At 40.9% G+C, this 21,325-nt stretch overlaps 1 protein-coding gene across 2 annotated transcripts in view; it reads left to right on the top strand.

Moving 5' to 3' along the window:
• The window catches only part of vps50 (VPS50 EARP/GARPII complex subunit), a 231,718-nt gene that overhangs the window by 32,768 nt on the left and 177,625 nt on the right, over positions 1-21,325 (top strand). For both annotated transcript variants that reach the window (XM_064979831.1, XM_064979830.1), the window contains exons 6-9: positions 10,941-11,011; positions 11,248-11,365; positions 12,048-12,083; positions 12,542-12,624. In XM_064979831.1, the coding sequence (XP_064835903.1) occupies positions 10,941-11,011; positions 11,248-11,365; positions 12,048-12,083; positions 12,542-12,624 (308 nt within the window). The remainder of the gene's footprint in view (positions 1-10,940; positions 11,012-11,247; positions 11,366-12,047; positions 12,084-12,541; positions 12,625-21,325) is intronic.

Below are 21,325 nucleotides of genomic sequence, written 5' to 3'. Positions count from 1 at the left end.
ACTATATTTCATCCAATTTTTATTGAAAACATAAAGTTGCACTTCTTGTCTCTCAAATACAATCAGTTGTTGGTTAGCTAGTAAATCTGAGCCATAGACGTGACAAGTCGCCTCAAAACAAGGCATGGTATCAAGAACAAGATAAAAGGAACTGAAACGAGCCACCTCCGATTCCCAACAAGGCATCGTTTTCGTAACGTTCTCAGCCAACTCGTCTTAGTAAACCATGACCCAACGTAGATGATGACTGTCAGTGACTGCTACTGAAGACAATCTCAAGCTATACATCTAATCAGGGCCGGTTGGCTGACATTGTCCGTCGTGACTTGTGGATGTGCGAGTGAGTAAGTGTGTATCCCCTCGCTAAAGCAATCAGTTCTTTTGTGTTTGGTTCAAAGCCTCAGCCAAGGACAGGAGGGAGGTGAGAGGGAGGGAGAAGTCTGAAAAAGCGTGTGTAGTTGGGCGTCTGTATCCCCATGCTCCTCTTAGTGGGAGCTCTTTCAGATGTGTACGAGGTGTTCACGGTCGGACAGGAAACAACTTTGATCAGGCCAACTGGGGATTCATACCTGTCAGGCCGTGCACCACAGCTGAATGGTTTAGTTAGTATTAGGGCTGACCCCATTTAGTTGATGGTTTGGTCGATAGGCTGTTGGTCGACCAAGATTTTGAGTCGAGCAGTAGCAAAAAAAATACAAATAATTATGGTTTACAAGACACCTGTCTGATTGGCGCCTGTCTGAGTGGACTTGGTGATGGCACAGTCTATCAGTCTAAGACGTGCTACTGAAATTGTATATGGATGGTTATATTACATAGGAACAATGGTGCAACACAATAAAAAGACTATTATTTTATAACGGATGCACTTTCTCCCGCGTTGGATAGTAGTTGCTGTCCGCGGTTCTGAAACAGATCAGTGCGCTGTTGAATTGAAGCCTTTTCCTAGACCATGTTGCTATGTGCATAATAGCAAAGTTAACCAGCATATTGGTGTTGAGAACAATGTGGTAGAGGCAGCAGCAGAATGAGGAGATTAGAAAACAGCCCTTGTCTTATTGTCTAAGAAAAGTGAGGAGAGAGGAAACCCCAACTTAATTATGTCTATAATCAACAGCCTAACTGTTAAATGTGCCTGGCTTTAAATCATCAATATATCTATAGAAATAAGACATCCTGCTTCTTTTGAGTGTTTTATAGCCTACTGATTCCGTGAGCACCAAGCCTTGAGCTTGAGCACCAAGCCTTGAGCTTAATCTTTGCTATGCTGCAATAAAGGCTTTATACTTTATTTATGTTAGACCAGCCTCACTGGTTTTATTTATATTTTTTTAGTGTTTACATTGTTCCTAATTGAGGGAGGCGACTCTGGGATGCTGGCCTTCTAGGCAGAGTTCCTGTGTCCAGTGTCTGTTCTATTTGCCCATCTTAATCTTTTCTTTTTATTTGCCAGTCTGAGATGTCTTTTTCTTTGCAACTCTACCTAGAAGGCCAGCATCCCAGAGTCACCTCTTCACTGTTGATGTTGATACTGGTGTTTTGCGGGTCCTATTTAATGTAGCTGCCAGTTGTGGACTTGTTAGGCACTCTAATGTACTTGTCCTCTTGCTCAGTTGTGCACCGGGGCCTCTCAATCCTATTTTCTATTCTGGTTATAGCCAGTTTGCGCTGCTCTGTGAAGGGAATAGTACACAGCGTTGTACGAGATCATCAATTTCTTGCCATTTTCTCGCATGGAATAGCCTTCATTTCTCAGAACAAGAATAGACTGACGAGTTTCAGAAGAAAGGTCTTTGTTTCTGGACATTTTGAGCCTGTAATCAAACTCACAAATGCTGATGCTCCAGATACTCAACTAGTTTAAAGAAGGCCAGTTTTATTGCTTCTTTAATCAGGACAACAGTTTTCAGCTGTGTTAACATAATTGCTAAATAGTTTTCTAGTGATTAATTAGCCTTTTGAAATGATACACTTGGATTAGCTAACAAAACGTGCGTGCCATTGGAACACAGGAGTGATGGTTGCTGATAATGGGCCTCTGTACGCCTATGTAGATATTCCATTAAACATCTGCCGTTACCAGCTACAATCGTCATTTACAACATTAACAATGTCTACACTGTATTTCTGATCAATTTGATGTTATTTTAATGGACAAAAAAATGCACTTTTCTTTCAAAAACCAGGACATTTCTAAGTGTCCCCAAACTTTTGAACGGTAGTGGATATAGCCTAGCTATGCTATAAATTAGCAAAAAGGCCCGAGGGGTTTGTGGTATATGGCTAATATACCATGACTAAGGGCTGGTCTTACGCATGTCTCAGTGTGGAGTACCTGGATACGGCCCTTAGTTGTGGTATATTGGTCATATACCACAAACCCCTAGGTGCCTTACTGCAATTAAACTGGTTACCAATGTACAGTAATTACAGTGCATTCGGAACGTATTCAGACCCCTTCACTTTATCCACATTTTGTTACGGTCGTCCAGCTCTAGGAAAGAGTCTTGGTGGTTCCAAACTTCTTCCATTTAAGAAGGATGGAGGTCACTGTGTTCTTGGGGACCTTTCCCCAAATCTGTACCTATAAACAATCCTGTCTCGGAGCTCTACAGACAATTCCTTCGACCTCATGGCTTGGTTTTTGCTCTGACATACACTGTCAACTGTGGGACAGGTGTGTGCATTTCCAAATCATGTCCAATCAATAGAATTTACCACAGCTGGACTCCAAGTTATAGAAACATCTCAAGGATGATCAGTGGAAACAGGATGCACCTGAGCTCAATTTCGAGTCTCATAGCAAAGTGTCTGAGTACTTAGGTAAATATGATATTTCAGTTATTTTATTTTAATAATTATGCAAAAATGTCTAAACCAGTTTTCTTCTTTGTCATTATGTGGTATTGTGTGCAGATTGCTGATGATTTTAAAAATTATTTTAATCCATTTTAGAATAAGGCTGTAATGTATCAAAATGTGGAAAAAGTCATGTGGTTTTCATACTTTCTGAATTTTATCTGGTGAAGTGTATAACACAATTTCTATATTGTTGAAAGTTTCCAAGAATACGGTGGTCTCCATCATTGGAAAATTGAAAACATAGGGAACTACCCAGACTGTGCAACCGGCCAAGAAAGACCTTGGTCAGGTAGGTAAACAAGAACCCAATGACCACTCTGACAGAACTACACAGTTCCTTGGCTGAAATGGTTGAACCTGCCAGAAGGACAACAGTCTCTACAGCACTTCAGCAATTTGAGCTTCGTGGGAGAGTAGCCAGACAGAACCCACTCCTGAGAAAAAGGCACATGATGTGAAAGACTCAGAGCATAAGATAAAAAAGATGGGGTCTGATTTAAACTAATTTTACTCTGGTCTGAATGTGAAGCGCAATGCAAAGTGCAATGTCCTGGAGAAAGACAGGCACAGCTCATCATTGAATGGAGCCAAATCCTTGATGAGAACCTGCTTCAGAGTGCAAACGATCTTAGACTGGGGCGAAGATTTACATTCCAACAAGACAATGACTCCAAGCATACAGCCAAAGCAACGCTTGAATGGCTTGAGAACTAATGGGGAAGTCCTTGACTGGCCCAGCCAAACCCCAGACTTGAATATCACTGTAAATCTGTGGGAAGACTTGAAGATTGCTGTTCACTGCCTCTCCCCATGTAACTTAACAGAGCTTGAGAAAATCTTCCAGGAATAATGGGAGAAAATCCCCAAATCCAGATGTGCAAAGCTGACACAGACATACCCAAGACGACTCAAAGCTGTAATCTCCACCAAAGGTACTTCAATGTGAAAACTTTTGTAAATAAAGATATTTCTGGCATTGATTTTCAAGAAATGTGTTAACATTTGTTCACTTTTATATTGTTTGATTGGCTATATATAGCCTAGCTATGCTATAATATATAGTTTGTATGGATATATATATATATATATAGCCTAGCTATCCTGAAATATTATATTGTTATTATATATATTCTATGGCTATATATACTCTAGCTATGCTATTATATTATATACTTGTCAAATCAAATCAAATTTATTTATATAGCCCTTCGTACATCAGCTGATATCTCAAAGTGCTGTACGGAAACCCAGCCGAAAACCCCAAACAGCAAGCAATGCAGGTGTAGAAACACGGTGGTTAGGAAAAACTCCCTAGAAAGGCCAAAACCTAGGAAGAAACCTAGAGAGGAACCAGGCTATGTGGGGTGGCCAGTCCTCTTCTGGCTGTGCCGGGTAGAGATTATAACAGAACATGGCCAAGATGTTCAAATGTTCATAAATGACCAGCATGGTTGAATAATAATAAGGCAGAACAGTTGAAACTGGAGCAGCAGCACGGCCAGGTGGACTGGGGACAGCAAGGAGTCATCATGTCAGGTAGTCCTTGTATGGCTGTGTATAGCCTAGCTATGCTATAATATTATACAGGTATTATATATTGTTTGTATGGCGCTATACAGCCTATCTATGACATAATATTATATAGGTATTATATTGTTTGTGTGTGGCGATATGTAGTCTAGCTATAATATTTAGGTATAGCGATATATAGTATAGGTATTATATAATTTGTATGGTGATATGTAGTCTAGCTATAATATTTAGGTATTATATAATATAATTTGTATAGCGATATGTAGTATAGGTATTATATAATTTGTATGGTGATATGTAGTCTAGCTATAATATTATATAGGTATTATATAATTTGTATGGTGATATGTAGTCTAGCTATAATATTATATAGGTATTATATTATATTTGTATAGTGATACGTAGTCTAGTTATAATATTATATAGGTATTATATTATATAATTTGTATAGTGATATGTAGTCTAGCTATAATATTATATAGGTATTATATAATTTGTATAGTGATATGTAGTCTAGCTATAATATTATATAATTTGTATAGTGATATGTAGTCTAGCTATAATATTATATAGGTATTATATTATATAATTTGTATAGTGATATGTAGTCTAGCTATAATATTATATAGGTATTATGTAATTTGTATAGTGATATGTAGTCTAGCTATAATATTATATTATATAATTTGTATAGTGATATGTAGTCTAGCTATAATATTATATTATATAATTTGTATAGTGATACGTAGTCTAGCTATAATATTATATAGGTATTATATTATATAATTTGTATAGTGATATGTAGTCTAGCTATAATATTATATTATAAAATTTGTATAGTGATATGTAGTCTAGCTATAATATTATATAGGTATTATATAATTTGTATAGTGATATGTAGTCTAGCTATAATATTATATAGGTATTATATAATTTGTATAGTGATATGTAGTCTAGCTATAATATTATATAGGTATTATATAATTTGTATAGTGATATGTAGTCTAGCTATAATATTATATTATATAATTTGTATAGTGATATGTAGTCTAGCTATAATATTTAGGTATTATGTCCTGTGTATGGCAATATGTAGTATAGGTATTATCTTATGTAATTTGCATAGAGATATGTAGTCTAGCTATAATATTATATTATATAATTTGTATAGTGATATGTAGTCTAGCTATAATATTATATTATACAATTTGTATAGTGATATGTAGTCTAGCTATAATATTATATAGGTATTATATAATTTGTATAGTGATATGTAGTCTAGCTATAATATGATATAGGTATTATATAATTTGTATAGTGATATGTAGTCTAGCTATAATATTATATTATATAATTTGTATAGTGATATGTAGTCTAGCTTATAATATTATATTATATAATTTGTATAGTGATATGTAGTCTAGCTATAATATTATATAGGTATTATTTTATATAATTTGTATTGTGATATGTAGTCTAGCTATAATATAATATTATATAATGTGTATAGTGATATGTAGTCTAGCTATAATATTTAGGTATTATGTCATGTGTATGGCAATATGTAGTATAGGTATTATAAAATTTATATGGCGATATGTAGTATAGGTATTATATTATGTAATTTGCATAGAGATATGTAGTCTAGCCATGTTATATTATGTAGGTATTATATATTGTTTGTATGGCGATATGTAGTCTAGCTATGCGTGATAGTAAGTAATGAGATATAGTCTTGATGTAGATTAATGGCATGTTGTGAGAGCAGTTTGACCCCCCCACTGTCCTGCTGCTGTAGCTTGTCCTGAGTGGATTCTACTCTTCCCCCTGTGGGGATAGCCAGACGTAAAGGTCAGGGTCGTGGTTAGGCCGACACCCCGGACACCTGTAGTCACACTGAAGCAGCGGGAGCCACATTTATCATGACCGGTACTGCCAGCCCATTCACCCATGATGTGTTCTGTGTGTTTCAGCCTCTCCAGTCAATACTGAATCAACAGTGTGATGTTAGGGGATCCATGGTAACTGTCAGTTTAAGTCTCAGGCTAAGGAAAGATTGCTGGACGTGTCTTTCCACCCTCCTAGTCGCCCTTGGAGAGTGGCTAGGAGGTCTGTTAAAGCTGTCAGGTGTTGGCTGAACCTTATCCTTCGCACCAGATGTGATGGAGCCATCACAGCTTGATATATAGTTGAAAGACCGGGATTGGTGATGTAAAATGGGAGCTGCCCTAACGCGATGCTTATCGGCCAACTTAAAACAGAAGCCCTATAATTGAGTGGCCAAACTAGCCAGTGTCTGAGAGAGCGGGAGATTGGTACCAGAGTCATAGCCTGTAACCTAATGAATTACCCCCCGATACGTTGTCAGGTAATACAATGCTGACAAAGGAATGAAATGGACTTGGACAGTTGTTTTTCACTATTTTTCGGTGCGAGCACTTACCCCCATAGATGTTGCTAACAGGCTTTCGGGCTCATGGGGAGTAATAGACTTTGCATTGAGTCGGTCACTACACCTTCCATCAATGACCTGTAATACTAATAACTGCCCTATACTGCATTATCACTATGTACACCTCTGAACAGCACTATGTGCTCTATTCCTCCCTCTTCATCTATAGATACAGGTAACTGACAATAATGTTAACTGTTGAGTAGTTGAGGGATACAAAGTGTATTAAAAGCAGGTGCTTACACCGGTGTGGTCCGGAGTTGGTTAAGCAATTAACATCCCATCATGCTTAGGGTCATGTATAAAAGAAATGGTTTTATGTTTACTGTATTTATATTGTGTATGTTGACTGTGTGTCTGTATTCTGTCTGTAGATTGTCTACTGCTGGCAGCACCTGTGTAAATGTAATTGGCCAAAAAAGTGTGTTTTTTTTTTTTTGGTAAACTGAGCAGCTAGCTACTTGGAACTGTAATTAAACATGATCTCTCGCCCTTCTTGGAGGGTAGATTGGAGAACGGAGTGTGTGTGTGTGTGTGTGCTGTTTTTGATTGCAGACACATTTTTCTGAGCAGTCACATTTCCCCCCCACAACCATTTATTTGAATGTGACAGGACCCAGGACAATGTGTAGTCAGTGTGTTGGGGGCGGTGGCATACATGAATATAGAACAGTTACTATGTCCAAACCATCTCAGAGGATGACCTTCATGTCTCCTGAATGTCGCCAAAAATGTCTCAAACGTCCCACCCGGCGTGATAAATTCTATGAGAAACAGTGACATACACTCTGAATGACCTAAAATGGTGAATCCCATATTGGTCTTTCAGTCAGTCCAACCCAAGCTGTACTGTGCAAGTAGGCTAATAGTAGGCTTACTATTGAAATGTAAATTAGGCTTTTAAGTGAGTATTTATTTTTTATCATGTCTTTGCTCTCAGTCACAATGTTTATATAAAAACAACAAAAATGTATGTTCTAACTCAACAACAATGGTTGAACCACATCAGGAGACCATTTTTGAGGTCTGGGAAAATCTAAGAAATTACTTTTTTACCCTTTTAATTCAAGTGTGCAGACACCTAGCTCTGTTGTTTGGTTAGCTGTTTCTGTCACATGAGATGTAGATTTCAAAAGAAATGACCTCTGGATTGACGCATATATTCATGATATCATTCTGACCGGTTGGGATAGGCTACTTTGTAGCTCGTAAACGTTTAATAGGTTTTTGGGAAAGCCTTTCCATCTACCAGAAGACGGTTAGGTCTATCATTGGCATCGCTATATTTTCCCTGTTCCTGAATTATTTGAAACCTGGACGTTTTACTTCCTATTATGAAACGTGTCTTAGCTTGCTTCAAAGCAGCCTATAGCCAAAATCCCACCATAGGCCTACTGCCGTGTGCACATTGCTGTGCCTAAAATGTGAACAAATAATCAACATTTTTAAGCTGAACATTCTGATCTGTTCCATCTGTCTTATTAATTGATACGGCATGTACTTCCACCACACTACTTTGATACATATCAGTGGGCATTAAGAAGTGAGTATACGTAATGCCCACTGAAAAATAAGTGGGTATGCGGTGTGTACCTGGGTATACCCTCCACTACACCACTGAGATGCAGTTCACCATTCAGCTGTACTTCTAAAGTGGTGAACAGCTCGTCGAGTGTCATTTGCTTCCCATCAAATCTCATCTTCCATTTCCACCCACGTCCTGGGTCGCTTGAGAAATGTATTATTGCCACTTCTACCTATATCATAGTATTCTGAGGGGTTGATTTGGCCTTTTGCACCACTGTGTTTTTAGAAGCGACAGTATCTGCTTGGGGCGGTTAGACGTTGGGCCAGTAACTGAAAGGTTGCTCGGTCAAATCCCAGAGCTGACAAGGTAAAAATCTGTCGTTCTGCCCCTGAACAAGGCAGTTAACCCACTGTTCCTAGGCCGTCATTGTAAATTAGAATTTGTTCTTAACTAACTTGCCTAGTTAAACAAAGGTTAAATAAATCAAATAAAACATCTGCTGCTGTGGTTGTCAGCTCGCTAACAGACAGGTTTACTCCTGGGAGGATGGGAGATAGGGCAGAGGTCATGTGTTAATCCCCAGGCTGCTGTGTGTGTATGAGTGTCTGTCTCTATAACCCGATGGGGATGTTCTATCAGATCTGCTGGATCAGCTAGATAGATGTGTCTCCAAACAGAGGTATAAATGGTTAGAAAGATGTGTAAACTCTATAGTAGAGACCCCTTGCCGTGTGTCTCAGCCATTCTAGCGCAAAGGGCTGTGAACGGACCGGGTGTTGGGCTACGGCTTCCATTTGCTCAGTCAGGAAGTACATTTTAGGTATGTGTGATAGGTTTCTGGTGTTTTTCTGTATTTAGCTTGCATTCCACACACACTGCTTCTTTCACAGACACAAATTATACCACTGAAAACCCAATTGTCATGCTAAGAAGTTTTCTGATGATTCATTGGACTTAAGGCCTTAACCTTGTCTGCCATTGGTGTGCAGGCGACACCCGAGAGCTGTAGCTAGCTTCAGGTTTTACAATGGGATTTCGGGCCACTGGCCTGGGTATTAGGGAGAAACTTGGCTTACTGGTCGGTCTCACTAATGATGTGACTGTGCCGCGTTGAGTCACTATTTCTTAATTCTCAGTGACTCAGCAGAGCTGCCACTAGGCCACTCCGCCCTTTGGGCAAGGGCACGTCCAAGGACACTATTTGTTCAGCATTACTAATGCATGTTGTTTAACTTGCTCTGAAAATACTACATTCATACTGTTCAACTACAGCAACTCTATTGCTCATCATGTAAGGCCTACTATACTGCATAAGGGTTATTTGATCCTGTACACATTTGCAGCTAAAAGCTGAATTGCTGTACAAAAAGAAAAGGTTTAGACGGGTTGAAAATGAAGCGTCTAGTCAGCCTCAGAGGCTGATTCTGCTGGCAACACGGAGCTGCATTATGTTTGATGTATGGTCATTCAGTTGATCTGGGAGAGGTTAGTTTGGGTACAGCCTGAGTCGTGTCCACTTGCATGTAGCAGTAGGCCTTATGTCCCTCACTTCATGAGGTTAACAGCATCCATGCCCTTAAACTATGAGTTGTTTGTGACTTGTTTTATGTCAACTGATCAAGCCAGCCAGGAGGCTCTTCTCTATCCGGTTTGAATGGGATTGTTTGTTTAGACGTCTGCTCTGACGTAAGAACCCTTTCTCTGTTTGCCCCTCTTTATCTACTGCGCTGAATCAATTTTCCACCTCGTATTCCCTCACCAAATAGTTGTTTTTAACATGACAGTATTCTTTGTACTTACATTGATGTACATTCTGTAAAACCTGAATAAAAATACATGTATACAAAAAAAACATGACAGGGTGTGTTGTCTTTCTCTGACGGCTGCCTCTTTCAGTCTTTGACCAGCCCCAATAATGTTCCCCTAAGATAAGGTTAGTTAGCGTGCGCTCTCACCTCAAGGCGATGACAGCTGGCTCTTCAAAAAACAAGTCAGAATATCACTTTTCAGTGAATCCACAGTAGCTGAGGGCATGTTTGTTCTTTGAGAGGTCGCTGTTGGGTCGGCCTTTTCCATGTAAAACCACTCATTTCCTCTTTCCATTACAGAACTCTTCCATTTCTCTCTGAATGTTTGTGTTTTTGATATTATGACACACTCATGCACAAACACACACTTTAGGGTTGATATGTTGAAGCCTTTGCCAGTGACGCACTGGTACTGAATAGAGACGATGGATGGAGGAGAATGCGGTGTGGTGTTTTCTCATGGGTCACAGTGGGGTGCGCAAGAGAAACAGAAGAATGTGTGGGGGAATGATTCTCCCTGATTCACCCCATTAGTGACAGATGGGGCTCACAGGAAACTGGAGCAGATGAGAGACAATTCAACTGACTTTAAAAGTTACAGTAACCCTTTATTATACACAGTCCTATTACAGCTAGCGTTCAACTCAATTGTTATCTTCTGTACTGTACCGTAACATTTGACCAAGTGCAGAGTGGACTGTTAAAGAAAGAGTAACTTTGGTCACTCAATTGTGAATGGATCTCTTGTTTTCTGCAGGAGTTGGAGAGGGTGACGTCATTACAAACCAATCTACAGCTGGCTGCAGTGATTTGCACCAATGCTAGGAGGTAAGTACTCAGATGTGACCCTCCCTCTCAAAGCTAGTTTTCTTCCATTGGGGATGCTTGGGGTTGAATAGTCCTCTCAGCATTGAGCCTGCTAATTAATATCATTCCCACTGTGCACATGTACAACAAGTTTACCTGTACTTCGGTTCAGTCAGAGTTGCGAAGCATTTTGAGACTACTCCAACAGAACTGTGCCAGGATGGTAAATGTTTCATGATGTCACTTCCTGGTTCCAGGCAGCTGAGTATTTCAAAGGAGGACTTCACCGAGGCCAGCCTGGGGCTCCTAGCCAATCAGAGGAGGAGACACCTGCTCACAGGCCTGCTGAAATCACTGAGGACCATCAAGACCCTGGTAACTGTCTAAGTCACCTTGTTGCTTTAAATCCTGATACAGACATATGGATATCTACATGCAACACAATTCATTTGTGGGATGTTATTATTTTTAAAATATTTTACCTTTATTTAACTAGGCAAGTCAGTTAAGAACAAATTCTTATTTTCAATGACGGCCTAGGAACAGTGGGTTAACTGCCTGTTCAGGGGCAGAACGACAGATTTGTACCTTGTCAGCTCGGGGGTTTGAGCTTGCAACCTTCCGGTTACTAGTCCAACGCTCTTAACCACTAGGCTACCCTGCCGCCCCGAGCCTAATTGAGGCTCAACATTTAGGTTGTGGTCCTTGATAATGATGATCATTCTTAAAGGGATACTTAGGGATTTTGTCAATGAGGCCCTTCATTAGACTCTGAGGAAGTAGATACACTTGTGTATACCATTTTTTATGTCTCTGTCCAGAATGAAGGAAGTTAATTGGTGAGCCAATGCTAACTTACGTTAGCATAATCTTAACAAGACCTCGTCATTTCGCTAACGCTAGTTAGCAGTTGTGCTAGTAAACAACTTACTTCAAACTGCACACAGAGACATAAAAATAGTATCCACGAGTTCATCTGACTCTGGGTAAGTAGATAAAGAGCCAATTGCCAAAATCCAGAAGTATTCCTTTAACTGTTTTGCTTGTTGTTTTACAGCAAAGGACTGATGTTCGACTCAGTGAGATGCTGGAGGTAAGAGACTCACGCACGGGTGCTCTAGGAAGCTGAGTTTAGATGAAGCTTGGTTATTAAATCCAGATCGTCATGAATCCCTGAATCCCATTTGTAATGGCAGACCATCCTAGACTCATTCCTGCTGCTGTCACCATAGCCATAGATTTCAGTAGATTGTAAGGCTAGCGACAGATATACAAATGAGAAGTATTTAGTTGTAGCCCATAGGATCGAAAAGAGCTGACGCTCTGAGTTATCCCACCAAGACCAAGCTACATACAGTAGTAACAGTAGTGGTTACCAAACTTTTTTTCACTCTGGCCTACTTCAACACAATATGTTTGTGTATTCTTGTATACACCAAAATATGTACTAATCAGGAAGTTAGCCCTAGTCTTTAACCAACCAAATGATGTTTGACGGAGTTTGTTTAATGTCTGATATTCTCATTTTTAGTTTGTCTCTCTGTCCTGTAGGAGGAGGACTATCCTGGTGCCATTCAGTTGTGTCTGGAATGTCAGAAGGCTGCCAGCACATTCAAACACTACAGCTGCATAAGGTATGTTAAGATTCCAGCTACTACAGCACATTCAAACACTACAGCTGCATAAGGTATGTTAAGATTCCAGCTACTACAGCACATTCAAACACTACAGCTGCATAAGGTATGTTAAGATTCCAGCTACTACAGCACATTCAAACACTACAGCTGCATAAGGTATGTTAAGATTCCAGCTACTACAGCACATTCAAACACTACAGCTGCATACGGTATGTTAAGATTCCAGCTACTACAGCACATTCAAACACTACAGCTGCATACGGTATGTTAAGATTCCAGCTACTCAAATCAAATTCAATCTGTCACATGCGCCGAATACAGTGAAATGCTTACTTACAAGCCTTTAACCAACAATGCAGAAAATACAAACAAAAATTAAGAGATAATAATTAAAGAGCAGCAGTAAAATAACAATAGTGGGGCTCTATACAGGGGATACAGGTACAGAGTCAATGTGGAGGTTATATACAGGGGGTACCGGTACAGAGTCAATGTGGAGGCTATATACAGGGGGTACCGGTACAGAGTCAATGTGGAGGCTATGTACAGAGTCAATGTGGAGGCTATATACAGGGGGTACAGGTACAGAGTCAATGTGGAGGCTATATACAGGGGGTACCGGTACAGAGTCAATGTGGAGGCTATGTACAGAGTCAATGTGGAGGCTATATACAGGGGGTACAGGTACAGAGTCAATGTGGAGGCTATATACAGGGGGTACCAGTACAGAGTCAATGTGGAGGCTATATACAGGGGGTACAGGTACAGAGTCAATGTGGAGGCTATATACAGGGGGTACAGGTACAGAGTCGATGTGGAAGCTATATACAGGGGGTACAGGTACAGAGTCAATGTGGAGGCTATATACAGGGGATACCGGTACAGAGTCCATGTGGAGACTATATACAGGGGGTACCGGTACAGAGTCAATGTGGAGGCTATATACAGGGGATACCGGTACAGAGTCCATGTGGAGACTATATACAGGGGGTACCGGTACAGAGTCAATGTGGAGGCTATATACAGGGGGTACCGGTACAGAGTCAATGTGGAGGCTATATACAGGGGGTACCGGTACAGAGTCAATGTGGAAGCTATATACAGGGGGTACCGTTACAGAGTCAATGTGGAGGCTATATACAGGGGATACCGGTACAGAGTCAATGTGGAGACTATATACAGGGGGTACAGGTACAGAGTCAATGTGGAGGTTATATACAGGGGGCACCGGTACAGAGTCAATGTGGAGGTTATATACAGGGGGTACCGGTACAGAGTCAATGTGGAGGCTATATACAGGGGTGTCGAGGTAATATGTACAGTGGGGCAAAAAAGTATTTAGTCAGCCACCAATTGTGCAAGTTCTCCCACTTAAAAATATGAGAGAGGCCTGTTATTTTCATCATAGGTACACTTTAACTGTGACAGACAAAATGCGAGAAAAAAAATCCAGAAAATCACATTGTAGGATTTTTAATGAATTTATTTGCAAATTATGGTGGCTGACTAAATACTTTTTTGCCCCACTGTACATGTCGGTAGAGTTATTAAAGTGACTGCATTGCTAATAACAGAGAGTAGAAGTGAGGGGGGGCAATGCATTGGACCTAGACTTGGCACTCTGGTACCGCTTGCCGTGCGGTAGCAGAGAGAACAGTCTATGACTAGGGTGGTTGGAGTGTTTGACAATTAGGGCCTTCCTCTGACACCGCCTGATGTAGGCACTTTCCTGCATTTGACATTTGCGAGATGCAGGCCGGGTACTTCTATGCGTGTTCAGATGAGCACTCCATCAACATTAACAGGACAGAGAAGCCAGACACATGCTCATTGCTCACATGGAGCTCGTAAATTAGGGTAAGAAATAAACCTAAACTTGTTTCTCACAAGTGTAGTAGGTTGTGAACCCTGCAACAACGTTTCCACTCCGAGAATGAGAACGGTAAATTACTGTAATTAGTACATGCATTAACAGAAATTAATGTAACCAAATGACAGGGATTGACTGTTTTACAAACAGTAGGCTACCACATGGGCATTCATAAAAGTGCATTGTGGGCCGACACTATAGCCTAGGCTACTATTCTACTTTGCAAGGCAGCATATCGGCCAGGACTGAGCATGATCAGTGTTGATTAGTCTGTAAATTAAGAAAAGATTCTGTATCAAATTATACCATGCCAGGTTGGCAAGGATTTGACACGACATTAGCGCATTATAGGCCTGAGTCAGAACAACCTTGTTGAATAATTGAGTCAGACACATCCAACTTTTTTTTGAAAGAAAACCAATTAATTTATATACTACCAAGCAGTGAAAACATGCATTGTATAAAAGAAAGTCCAAACATAAAAACATTTTTTACTGACGTGCCACAGCCTATAGCGCTCATTGATGCTTTTAAAAGGTTTATGGTTGCTACTCAGAGAAAGTGCTGGAATTAAAGTAGCTTCCAACAGAATTGAACTGTACAGGCTTTTAACTGTGGATTATAAATTCCACCCCTTTTTCCATCCCAAAACCTTTGTGTTTTACGGACAGTAAATGGACATTTGCTAATGGGTTCAAACCTTCTCATATTGTGGGATTTAAAACCATTAGTGTGATAATGTATGTTTTGTCATGTACTGAAGACCCGCCAGACAGACGGACGGACAGGGTTCGTGTTCAGACTTGTGAAAAAGCATTGTTAGGGTACTTAATGACCGTTTTACCAGGGCCAGACTCATCTCCCTCTCTCCCCCTTTCTCCCCCTCTCTCCCCTCTCCACCCCTCTCCCCCCTTTCTCCCCCTTTCCAGTGTGCGTTGGTGTGCTACAACAATTAAGCAGTGGTATTTGAATTAGCGACAGATTGCTGTGTGTGATCAGCAAGGTTGCACGTACCAGCAGATGAAACTGGTGGTACTACCATCAATCGATAAGCCATGGACATAGATAATGGCCTGTCATTATATTATTAGGCTATCCCCTGTGGGTGGGGGGCGTCAGCATGCATTCTCACTGTTTTTCGCTCTCTTTAATACCCTATCTGTCATTGTCTCTCACTCTCTCATCCTCTTTCTTTCTTTCTTTCTCTCTCTCTCATTCCCTCATCTCTTTCTCTCTTTCTTATTCAGAAACTATCCTACCGATCCTTGACTTCGGCGATGTCATTTACAAAATAGCCTCCAGCACTCTACTCAGCAAACTGGATGTAGTCTATCACAGTGCCATCCGTTTTGTCACCAAAACCCCATATACTACCCACCCGTAGCACGCCCTCCAGCAGGTATATTTCATTGGTCATCCCCAAAGCCAACACTTCCTTTAGCTGCCTTTCCTTCCAGTTCTCTGCTGCCAATGACTGGAACGAATTGCGAAAATCTCTGAAGATGGAGTCTTATCTCCTTCTCCAGCTTTAAGCATCAGCTGTCGGAGCAGCTTACTGGTCATTGTACCTGTACACAGCCAATCTGTAAATAGCCCATCCAACTACCTCATCCCCATAGTATTACTTACCCTCTTGCTCTTTTGCACCCCAGTATCTCTACTTGCACATCATCATCTGCACATCAATCACTCCAGTATTAAAGCAAATTGTAATTATTTTCACTTCTAGGGCCTACTTATTGCCTACCTCCCTACTTTTCTACATTTGCATACACTGTACATAGATTTTTCTTTTTTTTTCTTCTATTTTTCTTTTCTGTTATTGACTGTATGTTTGTTTGTGTGTAACTCTGTGTTGTTGTTTTTCATACTGCTTTGCTTAATCTTGGCCAGGTTGCAGTTGTATATGAGAACTTGTTCTCAACTGGCCTACCTGGTTAAATAAAGGTGAAATAAAAAATCCCCTTCCCTTTCTTAATCCCCCTCCCTTTCTTAATCCCCCTCTCTTTTATTCCCCCCTCTCTTTCTTATTCCCCCTCTCTCTTTCTTATTCCCCCCTCTCTCTTTCTTATTCCCCCCTCTCTCTCTTTCTTATTCCCCCCTCTCTCTCTTTCTTATTCCCCCCTCTCTCTCTTTCTCATTCCCCCCTCTCTCTCTTTCTCATTCCCCCTCTCTCTCTTTCTTATTCCCCCTCTCTCTCTTTCTTATTCCCCCTCTCTCTCTTTCTTATTCCCCCCTCTCTCTTTCTTATCCCCCTCTCTCTTTCTTATCCCCCTCTCTCTCTTTCTCATTCCCCCTCTCTCTCTTTCTCATTCCCCTTCTCTCCCTTTCTTATTCCCCTTCTCTCTTTCTTATTCTCCCCCTCTCTTTCTTATTCCCCCTCTCTCTTTCTTATTCCCCCCCTCTCTTTCTTATTCCCCCTCTCTCTTTCTTATTCCCCCTCTCTCTTTCTTATTCCCCCTCTCTCTCTTTCTCATTCCCCCTCTCTCTCTTTCTTATTCCCCCTCTCTCTCTTTCTTATTCCCCCTCTCTCTCTTTCTTATCCCCCTCTCTCTTTCTTATCCCCCCCTCTCTCTTTCTTATCCCCCCTCTCTCTTTCTCATTCCCCCCTCTCTCTCTTTCTCATTCCCCCCTCTCTCTTTCTCATTCCCCCTCTCTCTCTTTCTCATTCCCCCCTCTCTCTTTCTCATTCCCCCTCTCTCTCTTTCTCATTCCCCCTCTCTCTCTTTCTCATTCCCCCTCTCTCTCTTTCTCATTCCCCCTCTCTCTCTTTCTCATTCCCCCCTCTCTCTCTTTCTCATTCCCCCCTCTCTCTCTTTCTCATTCCCCCCTCTCTCTCTTTCTCATTCCCCCCTCTCTCTCTTTCTCATTCCCCTTCTCTCCCTTTCTTATTCCCCTTCTCTCTTTCTTATTCCCCCCTCTCTCTCTTTCTTATTCCCCCCCTCTCTCTCTTTCTTATTCCCCCTCTCTCTTTCTCATTCCCCCCTCTCTCTCTTTCTTATCCCCCCCTCTCTCTCTTTCTCATTCCCCCTCTCTCTCTTTCTCATTCCCCCTCTCTCTCTTTCTCATTCCCCCTCTCTCTCTTTCTCATTCCCCCTCTCTCTCTTTCTCATTCCCCCTCTCTCTCTTTCTCATTCCCCCTCTCTCTCTTTCTCATTCCCCTTCTCTCCCTTTCTTATTCCCCTTCTCTCTTTCTTATTCCCCCTCTGTCTTTCTTATTCCCCCTCTTTCTTTCTTATTCCCCCTCTTTCTTATTCCACTTCCCTTTCTTATTCTCTTTCTTATTCCCCCTCTTTCTTTTTTATTCTCCCTCTCTCTGATGCTTGCCTCTATGCCAGTCAACGATTTACAGAGATATCTTCCTCCTCTTCTAGTTACTGACTGGCGTGGCCTGTCTCTCATTTTATCAGCCTTCAACTAGCCATATCTGTTCAGCCAGATATCTGCTTCTCTGTCCTGCTCTGTGTGAGGGATTCACTCTCTGCCAGCTCATGGAAGCCACCTTCCCCAGTCTGTTTATCATGCCCCCTCTCCCTCCTCCTCCTCTCCTCCTTATTAATTATCCTCCGTTGTTGAGTTGTGTGTGGCAGTGCTTCCGCTAGGAAGATTTGGCACCAGACAAGTGACCAGGAAGATTGTAATTTATCGGACATTTGACCGGTCATCCATATGAATTGGGTGTGTCATCAATAATATTACCATCAATAAACAAGGGATAATGAGCCACATTTACATGTCCTTTAAAAACAGCCTATAACCAATTACATCGAAACACAAGGATAGTGTTTTGTATTGCATATGCAAAACTTTAGCCAATTCATTGGTTTTTACTTTCCTGAAACAATACTTGTCCATGGTTCAGCTGTTGCGGAATTGAGCACTAAATGCATCAGGGCGTTGAATGCATGGGCCTATAGGCTTAAGAGTCCACTGTATGATGTTATTTGAAAATACGTCTAAAGGAAAAAGCATCATGCTACAACCCCAACATGCTTCTCTTTCAGACAGGCTACTGTGTCTGCAATATAGATCTACAGGAGGGGAAATCACACGTAATGTTAGCTTGCAGAGTAGCCTAAATTTGTGACCAACCGGCTCGATTCGGTCTTGTGTAGCAAAATTTGAAACTGTTTTTTTTATTTTTACATTGGATAAAAACAGAAAATTGTATATCATACACAACAGTTGAGGAACAATGGGGAAAGTAATTCTGCTTTGAAATTTGATAAACTTGTAAACCCATTTTTTTGAAAATGTCCCTTGAATGTTTTGGTACACCTACTGGAGAGCTCTTCTTTGTCTACACTCATTCAGCATCGTTCACACCCTCTTAAGCCTTAACCCCACCCATCTCTTTAAGGATTCACATGTCTTTAAGAAAAAGTATAAACACAAAAACGACAGGCTGCATGACATCAGTAGCCTGGTGGTCCAAAATAGCATAACTGGTGTATTTTAACACCAATAAACCCATCCGTTTAAACATGTATTTAGTATATGTCAATCTCGCAAACCAGGCAACTAAAAGCTACTTTCTCAACAATGTTTTGGTTTATTTCTTGCTCGTTAGCTGGCTAGCCAGTTCAAATAATGACCATGTCATATAGCTGACAACGTCTTTAGCTAATTTGTTTTCATTATTACAGGAAAATAAACTCACAACAAAATTATTATTTACAAGTTAATGCAAGCTAATTACATAAAGTAACTTATGGTTGTGAGTGTGACGAAATAAAAGCAGGACATTCTCGTTGGCCTAACGTTATCCTAATTTGACTTTGGTGCAGGTTCTTCACATTACCGTCTCTAGTAAACACACACTATATCAAATAAGATGAAAGTTTATTTGTCACAAGGTGTAAACTGTACAGTGAAATGGTTACTTGCGTAGTGGAGTCTTGTTTAGACATGTAGCTAGCTAGTTAAACAATGAACCATAATTCCAACTCATAACATTGCTATCCTGTATTAATCTGCAGGTAGCTAAGGCTAACCAACGAGGTTCAATGTTAGCTAGGTAGCTAACATTAGGCTATAACTAGCAAGGCAAATGGCTCTGAGATACGAATAATATTACTAAAGAAATCATACACGTAATGTTAGCTAGCGAGCCATCCAGCTAACTTTAGCTAGCTAGCTGACAGTACGCTTTAACTTGCAATGAAAATGGCTTGATAACAAGATTAGACATGTATAATATCTGAATCGAGCTAGCTAGAATATTTTACCCGTATACATGGATGAAGGCTTCTCCCTCTCTGTTGCCCTTAGTTTGAAATTGTCATCCGGAAACAGGTGTTTTATACAACAGCTGTTTGTTCTCATTTCGACACTGCATATTTGCAATCAAACACCTGAATTTTCTCCTTCTCCTTAGCTATCATACTCTGCTTCCACCGGGCATGCCACAGATTTCAAAACTCGGTCCTCCAGAAAGTGGAGAGCATTAGCAATACTTTTGCAATTCTTTGTGATATCTTAAAAAAAAAGAAAGGCATCTCTTGGCATGTCCAGTCCATCCATTATCTCAGCCAATCATGGCAAACAGGAAGGTTCCTGTCTTTTTCTGTGGAATAACCAACTAGGCTTGTAAATGGCATACAAGTTTGTTATTAAGGCACATGGAAGTTCACATGTTCCCGAAGGCATTTCTGCCAAAAACCTAATTTTGATTGAAATGAATATGTTCAAATGCCTCTCCTGTAGTGACGCATGACATACTCCTAGTATTATGAAACAAGTCACATTTGGCAGTGCCAACATTATCACCTTTGCCCAGTATAATATTAAAGCTTGTCCATTAGCAGGACATTCCTGTTGTAAGCTTTTCACCGTAGGCATACTTTAACTTTATTTTTACTTCAATGGAAAAAGGTCTCCATTTTTGCAATCAACAGTAGCCCAAGGACTCTCTCTCCGCTGCAGCATTCACATAAGGCAGCGCGCAAGGAGTTAGTGGTTCTGAAGCACAAAATCAGGATGTGTGATATGTAGCCCCAGAAGATTTGGCAGGCCACAATTTAATTTGTCAGCATTTCATTTATTTAATCGGCCAAAAGCTGGCAATTACCGGCTAACGGAAACCCCGGTGTGGTGTGTGTTTGTGTTCGGGAGGTATTTATTTGAAATGCAGAGCCCCTTCAGTTCACACAGTCGTCCTGATTTGGTGGGCAGGCTCAGACTGGAGAGTTGCCTCTCCTCTTCTTAAGTAGTTTTAAGAGCAATTTCCTCCCTCCTTCCCCTCCTTCCTTTTCACCCCTCAGTGGAGGGATATGTTTGAGAGAAGCCCCTGGATGTGCGAGCAGGATTTATCCAGGCTAGAGCTGAGGGGATTTGAGTGTCAGAAAGTAAGGGGTCAGGGAACCAACCTTTCTCTTCCCTCTCTGACCCCTTCTAAGGCTGTCCATAGGAGAGTCTTCATCTCACTGACCGACCCCCCCCCACTGCCAATCTTGAAACACAACTGATATCCCGAAGGACAACAGAACGAGAGCGAGAGGTTCAGACATCTACATACTCTGAGGGAGTGGCGGGGTCACTGTTGTCACTGCATGTATTTCTAAGATGCTATAGTGAGGGCATATGACATGGTATATAACAGAGTTCCTCATACTACCGTCTACATGTTGTAGGGGTGAGAGGGTTATCGGTACTCTAACATGTTGTAGGGGTCAGAGGGTTATCGGTACTCTAGCATGTTGTAGGGATCAGAGGGTTAGCAGTACTCTAACATTTTGTAGGGGGTGAGAGGGTAGCAGTACTCTAACATTTTGTAGGGGGTGAGAGGGTAGCAGTACTCTAACATGTTGTAGGGGTGAGAGGGTTAGC

Source organism: Oncorhynchus masou, chromosome 12 (assembly GCF_036934945.1).
Source record: "Oncorhynchus masou masou isolate Uvic2021 chromosome 12, UVic_Omas_1.1, whole genome shotgun sequence".
Classification (NCBI taxonomy): Eukaryota; Metazoa; Chordata; class Actinopteri; order Salmoniformes; family Salmonidae; genus Oncorhynchus; species Oncorhynchus masou.
Note: the sequence above shows the minus strand (reverse complement) of the source record. Positions and strands in the feature narration are given on the sequence as shown.